The sequence below is a fragment of the Lampetra planeri genome, chromosome 31 (assembly GCF_965212315.1).
Source record: "Lampetra planeri chromosome 31, kcLamPlan1.2.h2, whole genome shotgun sequence".
Taxonomy (NCBI): domain Eukaryota; kingdom Metazoa; phylum Chordata; class Hyperoartia; order Petromyzontiformes; family Petromyzontidae; genus Lampetra; species Lampetra planeri.
Genome location: NC_136137.1, coordinates 3,033,218 through 3,047,992, shown reverse-complemented (window position 1 = coordinate 3,047,992; position 14,775 = coordinate 3,033,218). Strand labels below are relative to the sequence as shown.

At 43.4% G+C, this 14,775-nt stretch overlaps 1 protein-coding gene across 1 annotated transcript; it reads left to right on the top strand.

Moving 5' to 3' along the window:
• Positions 1-614: 614 nt before the first annotated feature.
• On the top strand, positions 615-12,588 carry ODAD4 (outer dynein arm docking complex subunit 4). Its single transcript, XM_078609010.1, has 13 exons — positions 615-881; positions 2,167-2,298; positions 3,213-3,366; positions 4,080-4,141; positions 4,552-4,711; positions 4,941-5,168; positions 6,179-6,279; positions 7,398-7,504; positions 8,157-8,243; positions 8,653-8,849; positions 9,835-9,935; positions 10,632-10,716; positions 11,436-12,588. Exons 1-13 carry the CDS (start codon positions 759-761, stop codon positions 11,789-11,791), a joined length of 1,893 nt encoding a protein of 630 aa, XP_078465136.1. The 5' UTR covers positions 615-758; the 3' UTR covers positions 11,792-12,588.
• The last annotated feature ends 2,187 nt before the right edge of the window (positions 12,589-14,775 follow it).

Here is a 14,775-nt window from a genome sequence, read left to right as displayed (position 1 = left end):
AGGTTAAAAAATAAATAATACGAATTATAGAAATAATAATATAAATAAAATAAGTGATTTATTATTTTTATTATTTACCTACGTGACTTTACCCACCCAGCCCCACCCCTCCCACCCCCCACCCAGCCCCTCCCCACCCTCCCCTCCCCACCCAGCCCCTCCCCACCCTCCCCTCCCCACCCAGCCCCTCCCCGCCCCTCCCCACCCCTCCCACCCCCCCACCCAGCCCCACCCTCCCTATCCAGCCCCTCCCCACCCTCCCCACCAGCCCCTCCCCACCCTCCCCATCCAGCCCCTCCCCACCCTCCACACCCAGCCCCTCTCCACCCTCCCCTCCCCACCCAGCCCCTCCCTCCCCACCCAGCCCCTCCCTGCACGACGGACGGACGAACACAATAATCCCCTGTGGGCTGGTGTAACCAGGAGGTTCCTACCAGTAACAAAAACTATTCATGTGGTGGTGTTGAAGGGCTGCTTTGGGACGCCTTCATCCTGTAGTGAATTGACCATGGCTGCTGATTGACCGTGACTGCGATAACGATGCGCGACATTAGAAACACAAACTCTTGTCGTTAACAGAAGCATTCTTGGCGCTGCACCCGTTGCTAGGATACGCGAGTACACAACCTGCCGGCCGATCAGCCGCCGCTTCACCACAACGGTCGTGGCGGCGAGCTGAGTTTTTATTCATATTTAGTGTTTAAAAACAAACTCCACGTTTATTTTTCTCACCATAAAAGTTACTCCAGCTTCGCGAGATGAACAGCGATGAAGAAGAGACTCCGGAAGGGCCCAAGAGCTCCTTCGCCACGTACCTGGCCGAGGGAGACAAGCTCTTCCAGAAGGGGGACTACACCCGGGCCATCGAGAGCTACAGCACGGTAACGTCTCCGACATGGCCATTTTGAGCCTCCGACATACACACACAGAGCACAGAGCCTCAGCCTGGGCTATAACCCAGGATCGCAGTGCCCTGGCATGGCTATTTAGAGCACTGCGACTCCGAACCGGCGCTGTTCTCCCTGTGGATCACAAGGCCGCAACAATGCCACGCTTTCTCTGCTTCACCCCAAGACAGGCCCAAGGTCGTTAGTTAGTCTTGAATGGGACGTCGTTTCAGCTCATGGACAACTTGGGCCGTCTTGGACGTCTGGCACATGGCACGTACGTCCCGGGCTCCAATCGTGATGTGGTGCTTTGGAGACGCCATTTCACCTTTCCAATGTCCCTCTGAGGGCTTTGATTAGAGAGGCTCATTCTGCCAGTTTCGTGGCGAGGTGCCTCCTGGTGGTCCCGTACTAAATATGTTCTTGTTGCAGTTTCCATAACAATTCCGTTTTTTTTCCCGGTGTGGGGTTGTTAGCCAGACGCCCAACCCTCAACCTGGAGGACCAGGGGTTTGTCCATTTCGTTTGTCCTCTACCCTTTGACCAGCAGTCCGGCATGGTTGGACCTGCTGGGAGCCTCAGGCTTCCGCCGGCTTTGCTCTCTGAGTCTGGAGGCACACAAGCTTATCTACAACGACAAGGCGACAACCCATGCGAGAAGCAGAACTAGCGCTTTGACACAATATCTCAGTGGCCTGACATGGCTTTATGAGCATTGTGATCTCAGTTTGCTGGCATCGCCATTATGAGCCTCTGATATAATGAGAGAGGAGAGCTTCAGTCTGGGTATGGGCTTGTACTCAGAGTCTTAAGTATCCTAAATATGGCCATTATGAACACCGTGAGAGATTCAGACCCAGGGCTATATGCAAGGATCTATCTCGGACGTGGCCATTATGAGCCTCTGAGAAACGGAGAATTGTAGGCTCAATACCTGTTGGAATAAATAGTTCATATTGGCTGTCAGAGTTATAGTCCTGGGTTTCTCTTTCTCGGAGCAAATAAGGCTTGTTTTACAAATCTTTAAAATCCTTGGTTTTAACCTTGGAGTTCCTTTCTAAGGGATGTCAGAGCCAATGATCCAGAACCTTAGAGATCTTGAGTTTAAGCCATAGGCTGGATGTCCCGCTGAATATCCCAGGTGGTTCATACTGGCTATGTGACAGCACTAGCTGTACCAACCCGATCAGGTAACTGTGTTTATGGAAAATAAACAGGTGAGACAGCTGCATTGAAGTTGTTTTCCTATTCCCGCGTCCTCCCCCGTGTGCTGGTACAGGCCCTCGATATACAGCCAAATGACAGGAACTGCCTGGTGGCCCGATCCAAGTGTTATCTGAAAATGGGTGATGCCCAGTACGCTCTCCGTGACGCAGAAGCATCACTAAAGGATGACAATCTGTTCTTTAAAGTAAGTCTAAACCTCACATCGTCAAACTATGTAATGTGACTGCGATCCAACACCTGCATTGCTGTAAAAAGTCAAGTAAAACAGGGTTTTGAAGCATTTAATGCAAAGTTATTATTTGTCTTTATTTTTCGATAAAAATCTGCATAGAATTACTCTACTATATCATGTATTGTGTTTCCATTTTACTAAGGGCTACTATTTGCAATTTACCAAGTATAAATTTCATTTTTGATTATTTCATGCTCCTCAGTCACTTTTGTGTGGCTTTCTTCACTCTCTTGCCTCTTTCTATTCATAATGGTTTCCAGAGTTCTTTGTATTCTATGTTTAGGTTGGCATTTTCATCTCTTTATATATATTATTTTCTTCAAAATGTAAATCGTAAAAGTATTAACCATGTCAGATGTGTTGACATCGTCATGAAAATAACCAATGCTAATGAACTAAAGTACATTATTGAGGAATCTAATAAGAAAACATGCAAAGTGGGACTATAAAAATGAATTAAACAAAATTCAGGTACCACAAGTTCACTAAAGAGAAAACATGCACCATTATCTTCCCACAACGACACTCATTCATGGAATTGGCCAAACATCCCAATGCATATTCATCTTTCTGGCATTTCCCCTGGTGCTCTTGCTCCATGGTTTCCTGTTCTGAGCTCCTACATGTCCACACCACATTCCTTCATATCCTGGGTTACCACTTTGCAACACTTTTCAGGGCTTGCCTCTCTCTCAGTCTTATTAAGTTAAGGCCAGTGTGGAACAGTAGGCTAGACTTCTCTGTATTGGAGGCCCTTCTGCCAGCAGTGGCATGAGAAGCCGTTGCAGTGCTACACCTCTACCTTTTGCATTTGTTATTATGTGGACAGCTGATGAATTGCGTCGCCCATTTGTGCTTTGTGGCAGGGTCTGTTGTGGAAGGCGGAGGCACTGTATGCTATGGGCGACTTTGAATTTGCGCTTGTCTTTTATCATCGTGGCAACCGGATGAGACCCGAGCTGGAGGAGTTCCGCCTCGGAATCCAAAAGGCGCAGGAGGCCATCGACAACTCCGTCGGAAGTACGCACCCACCGTGTGCGGTCGCTCTCAGTACCAGCCTTAGCAGCCATCTCCTCAGGTCAAATGCAATCTGCGTGATCAGAGCTGCGACCACCCCAACACGAATTTGAGCTAGCAGCCTCCATTGCTTGCTTAGTGCCCCGCTCTTGCTACAGCGCCGTCTCTTACTATTAATGGGTGTGTTTACATCCTTTTTGGTTTGAATATTACGCATTTGTTTAATAGGATTCACTGAGAAAAAGTTACTCACATTTATTCATTTTGAGTATAACATTTGGATTTAAAGACCATATTTGATGAGTAACGCCTGAATGTGTATGAGAAAACATGCCCTAATCTACAGTATTCATACACGTTATTATAACTGTGTTCAATTCAAGAAAGATTTTCACGCTTACCTGCAATACTATCATTTATGCTGTTAATCGCTGGCCACTTTGCATTATAGACCTTTGGGTCTACGTTCCAAAGCTTTATTTAACAAAATCGGCTATGAATGACATCTATATGATTCTTAAAATTTATATCATGTTGTGTCAGAGGTTGGCTCCATGAAAGTTAAGTTAAAAATTTCCTTAAGTTCCATTCTATATACGTATATTAAGGGCGTGTTTCACTTGTGCAACAAAGGTTATTGTGAATCAAATATTTAGCATCTTAATGTATGAACCCATGGTTCCAATAACGAAATCCATTACTGTCTGTATACACAGGTCCTTCTTCCGTAAAGCTTGAAAACAAAGGAGATTTGTCATTCTTCTTCAAACCAGAGGAGGTACTGTAAAATAATTAATGATAAATCAACACAGGAATCTCTCCTTGCCCGAGAAGCGTTTTTTTATATTATAATGGCTCCATCATGTAAAACATCAGTCACAGCAGGGTGTATACAATTTTCTCCCGCGAAAATAATATTATTGTGGTTTTATGAAGGTATAATATTTGCTGTATAACTGCGTAGATTTTCCCAGTTGTGCTGTTTAGCTGTCCGATGTGTTTTTGGGTTCTATCTTGTATTGTTCGGCATAATGTTCGACGTTCCTGAAGAAGCTCTCAGCACGTGGAGCCAAAACGTTGGACACCATGTCGGACAACACACGGTACAAACCAACGGTACATCAGAGAGCTGTTACTGTAACCACATTGTTCTGCTCCTACACCCCAACTGCTATGTCACGTGTACAGGGCAAGAAGGGCAAGGGACCGGCACGAGCAGGCAAGACCCAGCAGCAGAAGCAAGCAAGCGAGCGGGAGAACCGGTCACAAAGTAGCAAGACCCAGAGGCAGCTGCTGGGGGAGCTGTACAATGATCGTCAATATCTGCAGAGGCTCATGCAGGATCAGAGTATGCTGCCCAATGGACTAAGAACCACTGCACTATGCACATTGTGCAGGGAGACAAGTACCGTTTATCCATAACTAAACCACATTTTTTGAGCTCCAATCCCAAACTATTTAAGGAAGCTGATGCTTCATGTGCATATTGATAATTGCGTGCAGAAGACACAAACACTTTGTCACTGTACAGAGTAACTTTGCACAAACGTTGTGCGCGTGTTCTACCATTGCTGCAGACCTGATCAAGGGCAGCGTGGGTGGTGGGATGCGTGTCGAGGAGCTGATCCGCGAGGGCCTGGAGTACCTGGACACACGCACTGATTTCTGGCGGCAGCAGAAACCCATCTACGCACGTGTGCGCGACCGCAAGCTCATGCGGCAGAAGTGGAACCGGGGCCGCAATGGCCTATCCCCCAGTGACTCCATGCGCAGTGTCCTGGTCAGCCTGGAGGAAACTGACCAGAGTACGTAGCCTTATACATGCGAGAGGGCTCCCTTGCAGTCTTTAATTGTTTTACTAATGGCACCTTGTCAATCCACCCTGTGTTGGTCATGGGGATTGCTTATACGTGCTGTGTTGGTTATAGGGATTGTTTAACCATACCTCACCACACTGGTCTCAATATGGGTGGGTGGAGGGAGAGGCCAAATACCGGTTCAGATATTACTCTCCACTGTCATTATTCTTGGCTTGAATGGAACTCGTATCGACTGCTTCAGAGTGCAGTGGGCTAACCGCTGTACGATCACTCCACCCCCTGTGTGATCTTTAGTGGAACAAAACTATATACACCAGCACAGTCATTCTGTCGGTTATTTCATCTGTGCCAATTATTCCACCATGGGAAATGCCATACAAAGATTCGTGATCTTTTATAAAGTGGAATGTACATCATATTATTATAAGGATGGTTATTACTGTATTGATTTCAAAAGCTTTCTCATGGAAAATTGTGAAATGTGGTGTCTGGTCCATGATGCAGGTGCATAATGTTGAATTACTTTACTATTTTATTTGCCTGCATAAAGTGTCAAAACACTGCTATCTTGATTAATTGGTTAAATCAAATTATTTAGATTTTGGCACATTTGTAAACATAAACATAACTACGTTTTTACATAAATATGAAGAAAATTAACAATCGTGAAGGTGGAAATTATACTTACAAATGTTAAATAGTGCATGGATAATTTAAGTGCAGTACTGTTTAGGAATCATCCTCTTTTTGAGGTAGCTATCCTAGGAAATCTGTAAGTCTTCCCGGGACATTAAAACCCCTGTTTTTTTGTTTTCAGTTACATAATAATACACATTTCGAGACAATGCATTTACATTTAGTTCAACCCTCTTCTAGTCTTGTGAGATATTCTTCGTTCCATTTTTTTTTACCTCGGATGTGGCAACCCTGGGTACTTGCTAATACTTGCTCCATTGCAAAATGAAGGAGTCCACAATGCTTTGTGTGATGGACAGTGCTGGCTGATGGCAATGCAGAAGGCAGCCTACGCAAGGCACAGCAGACGCTGAAGGTGGTGGAGGGATGGTCCAGCAAGGAAGCTGCCAGCAAGATGCAGGTGGGTGGAGAGACACAGCCCTCTACATTGGCAGTGCTTTGTAAGCACTGGCAGAAATTACTTTATCACCCTTGGCATGACCAAGACGATTTAATATAATTTACAGCCCTATTTCAGTTCACTGCTGGATAAAGGCTTCCCCGCACTGTGGTTGTCATGATGGTTGTGTGATCACTTATCACCACACTGGTTAGTGCGGGTTGATGAAGTGGTGCACAGGACCGGTTCAGATATCACTCGCTGTTGACATTAACAATGGCAGCGAAGTTAACTTAGGTGCAGTGTGCTCACCACTGAACTACATCTCTCATCATAAACAAATATAGATGTAAATTTAGACTTAAAGCTTTCGTGACTGCAGGAATTTATATTCTTGGTTCTTTCGGTAAAGTCACGTAGATAGAAAACAAAAATGAAAATTAACAGCAAAAAAACCCACGACGTTTCAATCGCAACACAAGCGGTCTTCTTCAGGTGGAGAGAAAAGAGGGCAAACCTCCAAATGTAGCTGCTTATAAGGGCTCCAGAGTGAGTGGGCGGGGGAAAGGGCTGCGCGAGAGACAGGGGGAGAGAGAGGGGTGGGGTAGAGATGGGGGGAGGGAGGAATTGCACTTCGGTACACCTATCAGAAAATGGGGGGGGGGAAAGAATGGGGCAGAGACAGGGGTAAGAGGGGGGGGCAGAGATAGGAGGGAGGGGTAGAGACGGGAGGGGGGGGATTGAGACAGGAGGAGGGATGGGTAGAGATGGGAAGGGGGGAAATTGCACCTCGCTACGCCCATCCACACTGCTGACGGTAGAGGTTGACAAGGAAATACATTCAAATCATGATCCAAAGTGGTTGATGACATCTGAGTTTAAAACCGTTGTTTCAGTTGAAATCGTGTTTGTATATATGGATGGCTTCGTGAATGAACCATCGTCTTAGAGAAATACATTTCATGTGAGCCAGCCGCATTAAAGTAATGATCAGCTATGGCTGATCATTATTTAAATATAGATGTATGTATGAAAAATATTTTGTAAACTACATTTTTTAGCAATGCTCATTGTATCTAACAGTATTTGCCTAACAGTCTATATGCTAAATGCCGATCATTGTGTGTGTATGCGATCAGGTGCTCGGTAACCTGCACAGCAGCATGGGTAATGCTCAGCTCGAGCTTGGTCTGATGGAGGCTGCCCTCTCCAGCCACCAGAAGGACCTCAAGATCGCAAAGGAGCAGTACGATGTTGCACACGACCAACGATAGCCAGCCTCAGTGAACGTTTCAATCAAGGTTTAATTTGTCACTGAATGTGTACCAGGTCGCACATAGATTAGAGTAGGAGGCACACAACTATTAGCCACAACCAGTGACCACAGCCGTAGAGCTATATATGATGTGGTGTAATAGGTGCGGAAACATTTTACACATCACTGAGACAGATAGAACCCGCTGAAATTAAAACCCCGCTTTTACATATGTCTATCTAGCCTATTGCCTGAGGACCCAAGTTGATTGTACACCCATTATAGACAATTTTTCCATGATTTACATGAAATCGTAGAAATCTCTGAAAAATAAATTTCCATTAGAGGGCAAACATAAACTGTGCTCATTAATGTGCTCACTTCCAAAGTGCATACTTAAAAAAAATACGAACAAACTCTAGAATACATTATAAAATAGAATTGATGTTGCATTGAGTACAATCACCATGGCCCCTAGGAATGTGAATGGAATGTATTCGTCATGCCGAATGTGTCCAAAAATATAGTCTCTCAACAGCTGATTTCGAATTATCCTCAAGTACCAGAGCAAATGGTATCCCTGTGGTTCACTTTGCTTGAATTTCGAATATTTCCAACTGCACACGTGCTTCCTTTTGAACAGTAACCTCGTGGAATCGAAATCGAGGGCGCTGGACAACATTGGGCGTGTGCACGCCCGATTTGGCAACTTCAAGGAGGCTGTCAAGGCGTAAGTGAATGTTTCTGTGCGTTTACTATTCATGCCCTCTGCTGGAATCTGTATGAAAGCATACATTCGCATAGATTGTGTAATGTTTTCCAACAAGTGTTTGTCTTTGGGAAAATTTAAGAATTAACATATTTGCAAATACTGTAGTTTTTTCCCCTGGCTTGTGTCTAAGTTTTGGCCAATCCTTAGGTTAATTTGGCCAGTTTTCAAGAGGGAAAGTCACTAATAGGAACACATCTTTATACCACAGGTTCGTTCATATTGTATCATCTTTTACTCGAGTTATAGCGTCCCTCCATTACGGAATGACGGAGAATGCTTATGCATTACTTTAGTTAATCTTAGTTAGAATGTGTAACAAATTGCAAAAGCAAGTGGCCGGACTTGTCCTGTGTTTGCGTGCGAGCAGCTGGGAGGAGAAGATCCCGTTAGTGCAGACCGAGTTGGAACGGGCCTGGCTCTTCCATGAGATTGGCCGCTGTCACCTAGAGCTGAGCCACTTCCGAGAGGCGCGAGGACACGGCCATACGGCCCTGACAGCTGCACGCGCCTCCGATGACGACGAGTGGCAGCTCAACGCATTCGTCCTGGTAGCGCAGGCGCAAAGTAAGCTGATCAGCTCGTGTATATGCAGACCCGCTTGTGATTACGGTGGTCGAGATATTAACTACCTCACCTGGTATGCCGGAGGCCATAGATTCAATCCCGACCCTGACGCCTGTATATTTGAAGTTTACGTGTCTCTCTTCCCTCCCGTGGCCGCGTGGATTTTTCTCCGGGTCCTCCAGTGTTTTGCTCCACATTCATAAAAATGCGTTTTAGAGTATTTGGCTGGTATAAATTTCCACGTGATAATCCACTTGGTTGAGCTATCATTTGTGGCAAGGTCGTTTCTGAAAAAGAGCTGTACAGCTCAGTAGGCCTTACCAGTAAAATAAAATAAAAAATATATTAAATACTCAAAGGACATCGAGATCTAAAATGCAGTAATAACGTCTATATTGCTCTCCAGTGTTTTCCAACTCAGAGGTGAGGGATGACTAATCCTGACTGGAAAGAACCGAGGTCTAAAAAAACATGGCTTTCTATACTATTGCGAATCTCATTGGATTTTAGACATTTCAAATGTTCTTCCAATTCCTATAATTTTAGGAGTTAAGAGCTGGGAACTGTTTTGTGAAATAAACAAAATTCCGGATAACATGATCCATACCTTAAGTCAAAAATGCAATTAATTTGTACGACGGATTGCACTTCTGTATGACAGCTTGCATATTTATATAAACTCGTTTTTTCATCTTCTTGGTTCTTTCGGTAAAGTCACGTAGAAGGGAAATAATAAAATAATAAAAATAAAATATAATTAAATAATTATCACGACATTTCAGCCACAACGCAAGCAGCCGTCCTCAGGTGAAGAACATGTCTGTCGGGAAGACAGCGTCTGAATGAAACACCACCAGGCTTGGAGCGTATATTTAAGCTGGCTGTATGCATATCTGGGGAGTTTGAATGTAAATATAACATATTCAATCTATTTTGAGAGACGTTACAATATCCTGCTTGCATTGTAATTGTGATTTTTGAACAGTGAAACTGCGTGATTACAAGTCGGCAGTCAAGTATTTTGAAGATGCATTGGACAAAGCAACCTTGGTTAAGGATGCTGCTGCTGAAAGAGCCATTGCAGTGGTAGGCATCCACAATGATGTATCCAGCAATGGGGGTTACATTAAGCGGACTGTATCCCTTCCTGCAGCACCGCTTGGCTGATTTATTTACATTCTTGGACAATTCAGCCACTCTCTGGCCAAACAGTACAATTGACCGCATGGATAACTTCTGTCCGCACACTCTGTTGCAAACATTAGGTGTGTTCAAAGATATATTTACCATACCAAGTTGTCTGCATGTATTGGTATATACATACAAAGATCCCCTGTATGGCCTATCTAGACTCTTGAAGTAAGAGTTGTTTGTGAGCACCTATTGAGGCCAGTGTAGCCCACGATTGTGTGGTGTGGCCAGGACGACGTCTGGCAACCTTTTTTTCTCCACATGCTACACAGATACTCATTAAAGGCTAAGTCAACCTAGGGGAGGTCTAGAACCAGTTCTGATATCACTTCCAGTGATGATTGCAGTCCCTGTGAATCGAACTCGGGCAGTGTGCCATCACTCTAAAACATTACCACACACACACATCTGTCATCATGGAGCCAGCAGACATGAGCCGAAAACATCCACACTTTATTTGATGCAGTCATGGATTTGTAATGCTTTCAATAATATACTGTATTGTGAAATCAAATAACAAAAACGCTTTCCTCGGTGAGTGTTGGTGCCTGCGGAATGTGTGTTTGGCTTTGATGCGATTTTATTTTGCAGGCTCTTGAGGAAGCAAAGTCCTTGTTGAACAAGCAACCCAAAGAGAGTTCATCAGAAGAGACAAAAAAACAGTCCATCATAGATGGTAACCCTCGAGTTCACACATTTTTTCTCAAGCCATTAAATATTGTATATACAGTATAAATAAAAAACAACGTGAATCTATTCCTCTGTGTGCAATGGTGTTGCTCTTTGGCAAAGTTCTAAGTGGTTAATAAACTTTTTTTCTGGACAATCAATGCCTGACGGTAGTGGCACACCCCTGTAAATCATTACTGTAGGCGAGGGTTGGTGGATTACACAAAGGTTGTGAAGCTCCCTTCCCGTGTGCATCGAGGCCACCATATCCTGGCTCACCAGGAGAAGGTACAGCAGGTGGATTAATATTACTCTCCATCAGTTTTCACTGGTACGGTGATAAAGTGTTACATACACCCCCTTGCATGCGTGAGCTTTCTTTGGGTACTCCTGTCTGCTCCCACATGCATAATCACTGATCAATAGAGTTGGTCAAACATCCCAACATGGGTCACAGAGCTTGGGCAATTGTTGGCACCGGTTCTGGCTGCCTTCCCGCTCATGTGTAGTTGCCCACACCTCTGCATCTGCCAAAACTTAATGTTATAAATTTGTAACTTTAACTGTTTTAATTGCAAGTATTTTGAATCAAACTCAGCAGCCCTAAATTCGTGCGTAAATGATTCAAACTAAAGAACAAACCTGGCTGCTGTATAGTATCAAAAGTAATGCCACACGGTGTTGTTGACGTGCTTGGTTGGCTCTGTTTGTGACTTGCCTTTGCAGAGGAGGAGGAAGAAGAAGAGAAAAGGGACGCTGAAGACATGGAGAAGGAAACGGGAGAGATAACGCGAGGGAAAGGCAATGCCTTTCTTGGTGGCAAGAAAGGCAGTGACAGGGGATCGAGCGAGAATGATGACAAAAACACAGACGAGGAGAGAGACAAAAAGAAAGGCACTAGGAGTGGTGATTCTGATGCCGATGAGTTGCAGAAGCCGAAGAGCGCTAAGGCTAAGCAAGAAGGCAGAGATGGAGGTAGACATGATGACTATCATGCGAAAGGTCACAACAAAGAGAAAGGTGGGGCTGGCGTGGGCAGTTCATCTGAAGACGAGACAGTGAAAGAAAGTGGCAGAAGTTAGGATAAACAGAAGGATGAATAGGATGATGATGTGTAGAGACTTCCTTTATTTATCCAAGCATTAAACATTGGTATTTAGAGCCCTGGGCCTGTACAGGAAATGTGAAATTTTATTTAGTGACTGGTACAAAGATTTTAAGCAAGACCTACCTGTTCTTGGCAGTGCCTGATTCTATGAAAAAAAAACTTGTGTAACACATCTGTTCACTGTTAGTTAATGACACTAAAGTAATAATATTATTTTAGCCCCGGATGGATTGCCCCCGTTGTTTTTTTGCGTGCTAATATTTAACCGAATAGTATATTGCAAAGTCACTTGAAATGTGCAATGGTGAACGCATCAAGTTTGGATAAAGTACACGAATTTTAAGCACGTACAAATAAGTAAACACACAAAATGTACTGTATACTATACAATGTTGTGGATTTATAGGTTCAGGCCAACACAGTAAAAATACAGCACTGTATTTAAAGCCAATTGTGTGTGTGTATATGTACACCGGAAATTAGACTCACCACAAGAACCCACTTGTACGGCTGTAAACCTTGTGACTAATCGGCAATTAACTGCACACATGGTCGGAGTGAGGTCACAGCAGCTATTTGAAGAATACATTAGTTAGCAGATATCTGAAACTACATCGAGGTAATATTAAAAAAACACGATTCTCTACCGTACTCCATTTCAAACTTGAAGAATGCTAGATAACACGTTGAAGACATGATTGCTTCATTTTAACACGTGGTAATCGTGAACATTCATTTAAGACCATATTAAAGAAACAAAATATGTTTTGATCTGGTATTTCAAGGTTTTTCAATTGGCAGCCATGAGCCAGATGGAGTCTGCGAAGGCTTTTGCATTGGCTCACCGACATTTTTACGATATATATTTTTTATTTTGATCAGGTAAGGCCCACTGAGCTATATAGCTTCTTTTTCAGAAGCGACCTGTTCACAAGTGACGGCTCAACCAAGTGGCTTCGCATGTGTAAATGTATGGGAGCCAAATACTCTAATCCAGGGGTCCTCAAACTTTTCAAACAGGGGGCCAGTTCACTGTCCCTCAGACCGTTGGAGGGCCAGACTATAGTTAAAAAAAACTATGAACAAATTCCTCTGCACACTGCATATATCTTATTTTGAAGTGAAAAAACAAAACGGGAACAAATACAATATTTAAAATGAAGAACAAGTAAAGTTAAATCAACAAACTTGCCAGTATTTCAATGGGAACTATGGGCCTGCTGTTGGCTAATGAGATGGTCAATGTCCGGTTCCATATTTGTCACTGCTAGTCGTAACAAGTTATGCAAGTGTGCATCCGTTAGTCTAGATCTGGTTGGAGATTTCAAATGTTTCATTCTGGAAAAAGTCTATTCACAGACATAAGTGCTGCCAAAGATGGTTGCCATTTTGAGTGCATGGTTCCTGAGATGAGGATATGTCTCAGAGGGGAGAGATGCATAGAAATTATGAAGGCTGCTTGACTTGAATGCGTTTTTCAGAGTCACAATTCTGCAGTTCAGCCAGTTCCATTTGGTAAATTGTATCCACATTTTCAATGTCAATAGAAAATGGGTTACGGAAAAGCTGTATGTCCTGTTCATGGAGATGAAGCTCTTTAAATCTAAATTGGAACTCCTTTTGCAATTTTTCCAGTGAATCCACACATGTTTTGTTTGGGAATTGCAACCAATGGTTTTTCCGCTAACAGATTTTGAGTTGTGGGGAGATGGCAGAAGTTTTCCTCCTTAACTTGTTTGATGAGGAGGCCTAATTTTACTTCAAATGCTTTGACATGTGATTGCATATCACAGATGAGCTTCCCCTTTCCTTGAAGTTGCACATTGAAACTGTTGAGTAGCTCTGTTACATCTGTCAGAAAGGCAAGGTGCCATTTCCATTCTGCATCATTGAGCTCTGGTACTTCTTTGTTTTTTGAAAGCAGAAAAGCTGTAATCTGTGGAAGTAAGTCATAGAAACGTTTCAAAACTCTCCCTCGACTCAGCCAACGGACTTCTGTGTGGTACAGAACATCTTCATAGTCAACATTTAGTTCAGACAGAAATTCCTGAAATTGTCTGTGGTTTAGTGCATGAGCTCTAATGAAGTTAACACAAGATACCACAATTTTCATAACAGAGTCCCACTTCAGTGATTTACTACACAGCGCTTGTTGGTGGATGAGGCAGTGTATGGCTATTGGATGAGAATGGTTATGTTTGTCCATCTCTTGGTTAATGCGAGCAATTACTCCTTTCTTAGACCCCACCATGCTAGGAGCACCATCAGTTGTCACACTGGCTAGTTTAGCCCAGTTCAGCTCCAAACCATTCACAGTTTGGCAAACTTTTTCATAGATATCCTCTCCTGTAGTTGTTCCTTTGATGCTTTGCAGTGCAGCAAGCTCTTCTGTGACTTCGAAATAGTCATTCGTCCCACGAATAAAAATTAGAAGTTGTGCAGAATCACGAACATAATTGCTTTCGTCGAGTGCCAAGGAAAAATAGGAAAGTGTTTTTTGTGGAGTTTTGCAAATGCTGATGCAAATTGTCTCCCATTTCTTCAATCCCCCGTGTAATTGTAGGTCCTGAAAGACTCACTGTACTAAATAAATCGGCCTTCTCTGGACACATCTCTTTGGCAACAGAAAGAAGGCATTCTTTAACAAATTCTCCCTCCACGAATGGTCTGCCAGTGCACGCTATTAGCTTGGCAACTTGAAAACTTGCTCGCAGTGATGAAATATTTAGCTGCTCCTGCTTCACAAAAGTATTTTGCTGAGTTGTTAATGTATTTTTCAGTTTTAATATTTTATCTTTTCTCACTTCTCTGACCAAACAATCATATTTATCTTTATGTTGAGTTTCATAGTGTCGATGTAAATTGTATTCTTTGAACACAGACACTATATTCTGGCATATCAGACACACAGCTCTTTCCTTGTACTGCATGAAAAAGTAATCATAAGTCCACTGTTCT